This window comes from Alligator sinensis, unplaced genomic scaffold (genome assembly GCF_000455745.1).
Source record: "Alligator sinensis unplaced genomic scaffold, ASM45574v1 scaffold117_1, whole genome shotgun sequence".
NCBI classification, from domain to species: Eukaryota; Metazoa; Chordata; order Crocodylia; family Alligatoridae; genus Alligator; species Alligator sinensis.
This window is the reverse complement of record NW_005841855.1, coordinates 2,902,382-2,912,694: the sequence shown is the minus strand read 5'-3', so window position 1 is coordinate 2,912,694 and position 10,313 is coordinate 2,902,382. Positions and strand designations below refer to the sequence as shown.

General features: G+C 39.5%; 1 protein-coding gene across 1 annotated transcript in view; it reads left to right on the top strand.

Moving 5' to 3' along the window:
- CDH2 (cadherin 2) overlaps positions 1 to 10,313 on the top strand; it is a 191,498-nt gene that overhangs the window by 133,490 nt on the left and 47,695 nt on the right. Inside the window, exons 11-13 of the mRNA XM_025214267.1 lie at positions 5,561 to 5,698; positions 6,604 to 6,789; positions 9,252 to 9,508. Of these exons, the coding sequence (XP_025070052.1) occupies positions 5,561 to 5,698; positions 6,604 to 6,789; positions 9,252 to 9,508 (581 nt within the window). The remainder of the gene's footprint in view (positions 1 to 5,560; positions 5,699 to 6,603; positions 6,790 to 9,251; positions 9,509 to 10,313) is intronic.

The window sequence follows — 10,313 nt, the reverse complement described above, 5'->3', positions numbered from 1 at the left end:
AGGGAAAAGAAGAGACACCAGAAAGGAGTGTAGCTGGCTCCTGTCCCTCAGTCTAAAAACCACAAAATGCATAGGTTCTTCAAAGTTTCTTGCACATGTCCTTAACATTCACAGCAAAGTTTTAGTGATTTGTGTTACTTTATGCTAGCGGGAATGACAGCGCACTTACCTCCTTGATAAACATGCTTACCTCCTCACATCTGGTAAGTTACAAATCTTACACAGGGAGTGCTGTGCCAGAAAAAGTGTTAGCAAGAGCAGCAGGAGTTTCTCCAGAGAGGTGCTTCAATCTCCTCAGCCTCTCACCAACCTCCACAAGAGGAGAAAAGAGAAGCCTCACAAAAATAAGAGGAAGAAACTACGCTTGCTTTCTATCTGTACCACTTCCAACCCTGCCATTGCAACATGCAAGTAGGATACATTTTCTGGATGATTTGTTGAGTGTTTCTAATGCTCTTGGGTAGTAAAACTTACAAAAGGCATCTAACGCCAACCTTTGCAGACGACAGTAATTTTTTCCGTTTTTTTCACATTTTGAAAAACCTAATTAAGCAAATATTCTAGTCAGTGGAGTAACAGAATAAATAGAACAATGACCTGAGTGATTCGTGGGGTGTAGGTTGTAGCTGTGTTGGTCTAAGGACATAGGCAGACAACAAGGTTCTTTGGGTAAATCCAATATCTTTCAATAGACCAACTCAGATAGTTGGAGAAATTCTTCTTAGCAAGCTTTCGGGCACAAACATTGTTCAGACATGTAAAGAAATGTAAAACCTGCCAACATATCTCCACCACCCCCACAATGAATACATCCCACAATAGAACCATCAGCATTCCTGGCTCTTACAGCTGCACCTCCAGAAATGTTATATATCTCACCCGATGCACCAAATGCCTTGATGGAAAATATGTAGGAGAAACCTAACAACAACCATGCATCAAGAATGAACACACACTGAAAATGTATCAGGAATGGCAGCACATTTCTCACAAGACAGCCACTCTCTTTCCAATCTCTCAGTTCTAATCCTTAAAGGAAATTCACAAAATACCTTTCACAGACAAGCCTATGAACTTCACTTCATCAACCTACTGGATACAAAAAATCATGGACTAAATGTAGACCTTGGATTTATGACGCATTCTCTTCCCCAGCACCCTCCTGTCTGTCATCCTTTGGCTACAGCTACATTCATTCCCCCTTCCCCACCCCCCACCTCTCTCTCACCTACTGACCACCTCAATTTACATTTTAACTGACTAGCTTTCTTGCATCTATACTGGCCTCTGGCTGCTTTACCACTCCATCCAGGAAGAGCGCAAACCATCTGCAGACGCTTCCTCCACCTGCCGAACAGTGTTTGTATCTGAAAGCTTGCTAATAAGTATTTTTCCAACTATTTGAGTTGGTCTAATGAAAGATATTGGATTTACCCAAAGAACCTTGTTTGCCTGAGTGTTTTGTGGCATTTAAGAACTTCTGAACTCTTTGAACTCTGATTTGTATCTCACCCATATTTTTATACCACAGTAGGCACTTGTAGAATTAGCAGCTCCATTATGTAGGCTGAAATTGTTACTGAAAGCTGTAAACGTCGATATGAAACCTGTTGATATTGCAGTTATTTTTTCAGTTTTCATGAAGTCTGTGGAAAGACTAAACGTTTGCTTTGGAGAAGAACATTTTAGATTAAGCCAAATGACATATGTCCCCTTTTAGTTAAAAGCAAGGCTGGTATTCATATACCTCTGGTTTTGGAACCCTCAGGTCCTCTTTGACATGTATTTTTAAAAAGACTTGGAGTCTATGTAAATGATATCTCAGTGTTTTATTGCTTAGCAACCAGCTGTACCCAAGTGATTTACCACAGAAGGGACCAGCTGCCATACTAAGAACTTCCCTGTAGGCCTTCAGATTAACTATCAAGGAGGCATTCCACCTCAGTAATTTGCCATTAGTTCTAATGACTGATCACTTCTCTGACATCCAGAAGAATAATTGTTTATTGAAGTTGTTGAAAGCTACTTACATTATCTATGTAGTATTAATTATTGTTTTAAAGTTTTTAACATGAATTTGATTTGTTTTTGGTCAACTTTTGATTATAATGATTTCAGTCTTTTTTCTGTTGTGACCTAGATGTTTAAGAGGCACCTTATTTTTAGACCTTTTTTGGGGTGGGGTATGTGGCATGGGGTTAGAATGTATCTTATACATCAGATAAGGTAGATGGGGGAAAAAAGTGACTGAATGGGCCTATCTTTTCTCTGTAGTAAATGGTTCATTTTGAGAGGGGATGCTGTAAAGATAATTTATTTGCTCCCCAGCTGTCAGTAAAACAGGAAGAACCAAACCCTCTAATGACCTGATGCTGGAATGTAGGGGATACTGAATACTTCCCAGATCCTATCCCTAAATGTTCAGCTTTTTTATGTGAATGCTGAAAAAACAGAATATTTGGATAGCATATGGCACTGTATGTTAGACATGGCCCAAGGCAAGCCAACACAATGCTTAATAGTTTAACAATAAATAATACTAAGATTTTGTAAAAGAGAGAATTTGGGTAGCCATGGAGCCAAACAACCTTCATCATACAGTTACCATGAGGCAGTTACTTTCAGACCCTATGACTTTACAGCCCAGATGAATGAGCTTCTGCCACAGAATTCTCTGGCCCTAAGATTTGCCCTGAGATTATTATATGTTATGTTTGTTGTTTTGCACTAAATAATGAACATTTGCTTCATTATGTAAAAGCAGTAGTTGTTTTCCTTTGATTCTTTCATCTGTGTCCTATTCTCATCTAGTGAAGGAAACCTTTACAGGGGGTGTCTAGGCTTTTTAAATGCACTGTTTAAACATTTTCTGAAAACGTAATCAGTTTTGTATATAAAGTGCCCCGTAGCCTCTTAGTGTAGTAATGTGTCATGATGGCCATAAAGGAGATGTGCATACCAGGCCAGGTTCTATTCCACTTCTTGGGCATCTGAGTGGACCTATGTACCTAAGGTACAGTTCTGATTCACTGTGCTCAAGTTCTTGAAAATGCGTTAATACATTTATTTTGTAACATGCCATCCATCATCTGGTCTTTGACACTATATGAGCTGCAAAAGAGCAGTGAAGAGGAGGAGGAGGCTGTAAAACTTTTGTGGGGGAGAGCGTGTGGCCTTGCCCCTATCTGGCTGTGTCAGGGCAGATGGGGAGAGGGCATGGCCCAGCTCCAAACCATTGTGGGGGGCTTGAGAATTTAGAAGCAGGGGAGGGTGATGTTGCCACTGCTCCTCCGCTGTCAAATTCCTTACCTGTGGGGACTCCCGGGGACCAGATGTCATTGCTCCACATGCCAGACAGTGAGCATCCCTGGTGTAAAGTGTACCACCTCTTCCATTCACTCTCTCTCAGAGCCATTGGTGATGGTCACCATGTCTTGCCCAATAGTTTAACACTTGCACAGGAAGTCAGGAGTCCTAGGTTCCATGCTTGCACCTCCAGCCTTGAGCTGGATTGTGAGCAGTTCAGTAAAAATAGTATTGAACTGTGCTGCCAGAATATCCCTGGGCATGCTCTGATCTTGGATAAGGAACTGGGGACTCTAGCTGAATTTTAGGCTTCTTCCAGTTCTGAAGTGGGAACTAAGTGTCAAGTGTCTGGTCTGGTCTGGATCATTTCTGCACATGCATAGTAGCCCAAGGTTAGATGCCCAGGGGTCATTTCAGGCCCGAATAGAGGTATCTAAAAAAACTAGGTACTTAAGGCAGGAGTAGGCAACCTATGGACCTTGGGCCAGACCCTGACCTTGAAGGGGGTGGATCCAACCCAGGAAGGTCTTGACCCACCACAGGCTGGCATAGATTGCAGCTATACTGAGCTACCCATCTTATCTACAGCACTGCCCTCTCCCGATCTCCCTGCTGGTCTCATTCCTGTGCTTACCCTTACTGCAAAGGGGCTGGGTATCTGCAGTAAGGGTAAGCACAGATGGCTTGTTCTCTGGGGGACGGAGTTACAGCCATCTCTTCACCTACAGGGGCTTAAATTGCTCTTTGTGGCTCACAAGCCTACATTTTTCCTAAGTAACCAAACCTGGAAGCTTGATTTGGATCTTGCCTATAAACCTGTGAGACTTCAGAAAATGTGTATCTTCTATAGACAGGAATATTTGCTGAATTAGGCCCTGGATATTTTCTATTTAAAGCTTAGGTGTGTGCAGGGGTGCACATGCTTGTTTGTATACATACTTTAAAAATGCAGTCCCTTGTATCTGAAGAAGTATAAACCTGCAATGTGAAAGAAAATGAAAACTTTAAATGAGTGGAATCTGTCTAGATTACTTAAAAATATCTTGTGTAGAAGTCATTCAGTTTTCCACTTCTTAAGTTATTACTCGGTAAAATAATCAATTGTATACCTCTAGGTTTTCAAGTAATCTCAAAAGGACTGTGGCTTCTTAGGGGAAAAATGTTATGCTATTCTCTAAGTATCTATATTTGACAGAATTTTTTTCTTTAGCTGTTTCAATAAACCATTCACGAAAGTGACATTTCAAAGTAATAAATTCTCATTTTGCCAGTTTTCTTCTGGGAAGAGGAACTGAATTTGAGGCAATAATATCCTCTCACTGAACTAGCTTTAAATCTGAAACTGAATTGGTGAATGAAGCAAAGTATAACTTAAGTTTGATTGTGAAATGTAAATAAACACAGAAGAATAAAGACCGTTTTAAGCTGTATTCAAAAATAGCTTTGTAACTGTTTAAAAAAGATGACTTAAATTTTACTAGTGTAGATCTAGGTGGGTTTGAGGTTAAGCCTTAATCTCACATATTTTGTTCATAGATATAAGGCTGAGGCTCAGCGAGTCCTGGCATAATTCCAGCAATGATTTAAGAATACAGATTCTCAGGTCTTTGGGTTGTTTTTAACAACGTTCAAAGCAACTGGCATTGGCAAAGTTAGGGGAGGGAAGGGGGTAACATCTTTGGAATGTTTAACTTTTATGGAAATAATCAGGTTTGGAATTTTTTTCCTCCAGTGTCTTTATGAGTTACTTTGTTAGCTTTGATGGCTCCAGTTTCCATAGTGATATCAAGACATCGCAGCTAGACTGTTATGCTTAGACTTTGCTACAGCAGAGCTTTGGCAGTTGTGGTCATTTGGCCAACAGCATGGGTTGGCTCAGATCTCCTAAGCTCTTCAGGATTTAACCAATTCATGGACAACCACAATTTTTTTTCCATTTGTTAAAAAAAATAATTTCAGATTTTAAATCTGAAGAAATAAATTCACTTTATAAAGTTATTTCAGTATACAGCCCTCCCACGCATACAGCCCTCCCTAATCAGAATTAAAAATGCAAACAGCTTAAATAGATTTAGATGCAAGCTGATGCTGGACTTCTGGTGATGTAAACTCTGATTCAGTCATAAGTAATGTAACTAGAAGGAAGAGTATGACGGGTTTCATGCCTAGTAAAATACAATTTAGGGAACACCTTCTGACCTGCTAGAATGTCAGTTTTGTCTATAACTTAAGTTGGCTTCATTTTATGTTTTAGAAAGTACAACAGTACACTTTAATAATTCAAGCTACAGACATGGAAGGAAACCCAACATATGGTCTTTCAAACACTGCAACTGCTGTCATAACTGTGACAGATGTCAATGATAATCCTCCAGAGTTCACTGCTATGACTGTAAGTACAGTATAGGTGTTATTAAACGAATTGAATGCTTATGGCTATTACTGAAGAATTTTTCTTATTGTACTTATGAATTGAAAATATGCTTACTTTATTCAGTTTCCTGCTGGGCGGCTTAGGTCTAACAAAAGGCAGAAATTATCTCTTGGAATGTACTACACTTAATACAAATCAAAAGTTTATCGTTAAAGTACCAAATCTGTACCAGCTTTTTAGTTTGCTGGCTTACGTTATCATTTGATAGTGGTAGACAGCCAGGTTGTACTCTCCTTTATTAAAGTGCTTGTTTGGGGGTGGGGTGGGGGTTTCTTCCCCTAGGAGCATATTGGAAATTATTGTGATCAAACTGAATAAAGCTAGACAGTACAGATACTCACTGTAGGATCCAGAGCTGGTGGAAATTGTCAAAGTAGAACTCTGGGTAGACTTGCACCTTATAAACTAACCAAAGTAGATATACACATATAGTATAAGCTTCTGTGGGCCAAAGTTCACTTTATCAGATGCTGTGAAATGATATCCACAAAGCTGTATCTAAGAAGAGAGAAATTTGAATACAAAAGCAGAAGGGAGAGGGGGAGGAGGCAATGTAGGGAAAGGTAAGCATGCAGGCAATAAACCCATAGGAACAAAGGAGTCAAAAGCCAATCCAGTTAACTAGATAAGAATCCTTAGCCCCTGTTTAAACTATGCTTAACACAATCTAGTTTGTGGATGATTTCTTGTACCTCAGTTTCCCATTCAAATAGGTTTTTAAAGATGTATTGCCTGACAGTACACTAGATGAGACTTGCCTCATGATGTCTCTCAAGACTGGGATGAATACCCACCTGTGTGATCATGATTATTGCACACTGCTCCTCTACACCAGTGTTAAAAGGGAGCTCCTCTTGTTGTAGTTCTACGGTGAAGTACCTGAAAACAGAGTGGATGTAATAGTAGCTAATCTAACTGTTACCGATAAAGACCAACCACACACCCCTGCCTGGAATGCAGTGTACCGAATGACTGGTGGAGATCCTACAGGACGATTTACTATCTTCACTGATCCAAATAGTAACGATGGACTGGTAACTGTAGTGAAGGTAAGTGATTGTTTGAATTAAGAAGATTCAGATTAAGAGGAAGAGTATAAATAAGTGAGAATATGCACATAAATATGTCCTTTTGGTTAAATCCTGAGGTCACGGTGATACTTGCAATTAAAATAAATGTACATATCTCCCTTGTAAGAGTAAGCCATTTGTCTTCTGGAATGTTTCCGTACTTTACTGTTTGGTTAGATAATTTTTAAATGACATTATACGCTGTTGCCAAAAATATAATTAGTTGCAGCCATTTGTTTAAGGTATTGTAGTCAAAGCTGATATTACCTACTATTTGTTGCAGTGGTAAATAAAACTGCTTGCTACCTTTTGGTCAACATCTGACCTCCATTAATCAGGACACTTATCACCTACTGTTATTATGCCAATATGTTCCCATTAAGCAGTTAACACAAAATAAACAGTCAAGGCAATATTGGAGAGGAAGCAAAGTGGTCACAATGTTAGGAGGCTACTCTTCAAAAGGCTTTTAAAGAATGTTGTTTCTAAAAACCTAATTTAAACACCTTTCATGGAATAACTTCTTCATCCTTTTTTACCAGCCAAGGTACTCCTGGATTAAGGGGTGACTTGTTTTTAAGCAATGATAAAAAATCAGTATTATGATTTAAATCTGTCAAGGAATAGTTTCTTTTCTTGTCTGCCTGATAAGGGTTCCAAGTCTTAGTTTATCTATTCTGGGCCATCTGCTTAAGAAGGTAATGTGTTATGAAATCTGGCAGTTTGGCTGAAAATGTTAACATTTCAGCTTGAGATATGACTTTTTAAAAATCATTTCAGCACTTATTGAAAAAGAAATCTGTATCTTTATACAGCTGTTTAGTTTACACAGCATGCATTTCCATGTATAATTTAACCTGTCCAAAGGTACAGGTTGTTATAGATGATTCTGCCGACACCAAACATTTGTCTGTGGTTGTGTACAGGTGTTACATTTCTTTTGGGAGCATCTCTGCTCTCCTGCAAGTGTACTTGTGTTTGTCAGGTTTCTCCCACGGGAAAGAATGTCTTTATGCTTCCATACCACTTGAGTGCGCCCCGGGACTGTTGGAGAGTGGGAGCAAAGTGGAGATTGCTACTTTCCCCAATTCCAGTGTGGGACCATGTGGGGAGTCTTTACCTACTTTTCCACTCCTAGGGAACAGGAGGAGTAGAACAGCCACTAGGATTACCCTGGTCTAGTGAAGGTGCTGAGAGCAGGGAAGGGGGGGCTACTGCTAGCTAAATGCCTGTACTGCTCTCTCTCCTGGAAAGATTTCCAGTAGCAGAAATCTCCCAGAATTTTCTACGACTGAAATGACTGCCTGTTTTTGGCCTATGTGCTTTGCATTTAGATAAAAGTAAGTCTACTCTAGCTCTGTGTACACTTACAAACTTATCTTCTGGAAGAGCTAACAAAAAAAAGAAAGAGAGGCTGGAATAAAACCAAACCAGTGTAATAAGAAGCAGTTAAAACCCCAAGTGTAAAACTTTTTTCAAATATTTCAGATTACTTTAAGTACAGATTACAATTGCTTTCTGTACTTTAAATGTACAGAATAGAGTAAAATAGTAAATCTAGGAAAATAAAAATATATTTTTTAGGAAAACCAGAGAAGGTTTAAGCTTGTATTAGGTTTAAGCTGGTTTAATGGCAGGATAACCAGCCACTGGAAAAGGAACGCACTTGTAAAGATGAAAAGAGTCACTCAGCCTCCTTGTCAGGGTCACCTGTGGCATCAGTGGCCCTCAAAACTTCTTAGCTGTGGGAAGTTCCTAGTTATACCTTGTGCCAAAAGAGCCACCGCAGAAATTTTAAAAAATGCCATAATATTCCTAAAAGCCTTTAAGGATATTTTTTCTAAACTAAAAAAAAATGCAAGCTATATAGGTATTGTGGTATCAAAGATCATGCATATATGTGCATACTTCATGTGCATTTGCTTAAGGCGTGTTAAGGCTATTTAGGAGTGCATCTACACATGGACACACTAATGCGCGTTAAGGCACATTAAATTTAAGTGCGAATAGCTAAGTTGCATTAGCGCATGTGCAGACATGCTAATGCACATTAACGTGGTGCCTATCCACTGATGCACATTAGCACATTTACACGTGCGCTAATGTGACTTAGCTGTTTGCGCCCAAGTCTGATACTTGCTTTATGCAAGTATCAAATTTAGGCTCACATAACCTTAAATTGCCATTTTTAAGGCTCATTAAGGGCACACACATGTAGACACAGTTCCTTAATGTGGCTTAAAAATGGTGATTTTAGGCTAAGCCCGCTTAAGAGGCATATGTACATGTACCCAGCGAGAAATAAATTTTGTTTAGGCACTGTTTTTGTGGCTCAATACAAGTATTATAAATAAAATATGAAAAATATATTTGAAATGTTATTTGTATCCCTGTCACAGCTCTGAGTAACTACAAACCTTTCTCCCTTTCCCTTTTGCCAGCCCATAGACTTTGAGACAAATAGGATGTTTGTACTAACTGTAGCTGCGGAAAATCAAGTGCCTTTGGCCAAAGGAATTCAGCATCCTCCTCAGTCAACAGCAACTGTATCCATCACAGTAATTGATGTAAATGAGAGTCCATATTTTGTGCCAAATCCTAAGCTTATACGTCAAGAGGAAGGGCTACTTGCTGGTAACCTATTAACAAGTTTCACGGCTCAGGACCCAGATCGCTACATGCAGCAAACTACTTTAAGGTATAGTGTAAATTATATTGCTGTCGTCAGAGAGAAGTAGGGCTGGAAGGGACCTCTGAAGGTCTCTTAGTTCAACCCCCTGGCTAAGGCAGGATCATTTTTATGCAAACAAACATATCCTTGCTTTAACATGTTACTAAAACTATACAGTCAGTCCTTTGCAATACAAGGCATAGCACCCTGCCACAGGTAAAGCAAGGGCTCAGTGGCAACCAGTATCCTGCTGCTGCAAGCATTGTTAAAATATGCTTGAGATCCAAGGAAGAGAATTGTCATATCCCATAGTGGTAATGTGAAAACCTGGAGCAAATCCTCCAGCCCCCCCATTCCTCCCATGCATGATGTGAAGACTCAAAACGAAGCAGAAATGCTGCCTTTCCTTTTTCAGGTGGCTAGAGATTTAAATGGCCATACATAAGGAATTATTCTATTTGCCACAGCACACCACTAAGTCAACCTATGCCACTCCTCCAGTGTGGAATTATGGGGGAAGACATCTAGCCAGGAAGTCTGTACCCCATACAAATCCATACAGAGGGTTGTAGCATCATCTTCTGTTTATCGGTTCCAGGTCATCAAGATAATATAAGTGTATGCATAATGTTCAAGAGTATGGAAAGTCACAGAGAATACAGTTTGGTTGCTTAAGGTTATATTTAAATCCCTATAACTTGCTGAATATATGATATATATTCTAGTAGTGGTGGCCCAGCTGTATGTCTGCCCTGCCGTAAAACAAAATTTATTATCACCATTTCCAAAACTTGTAGCCAAAAACCCATTTCATTCATGCTTTCCTTGCAAA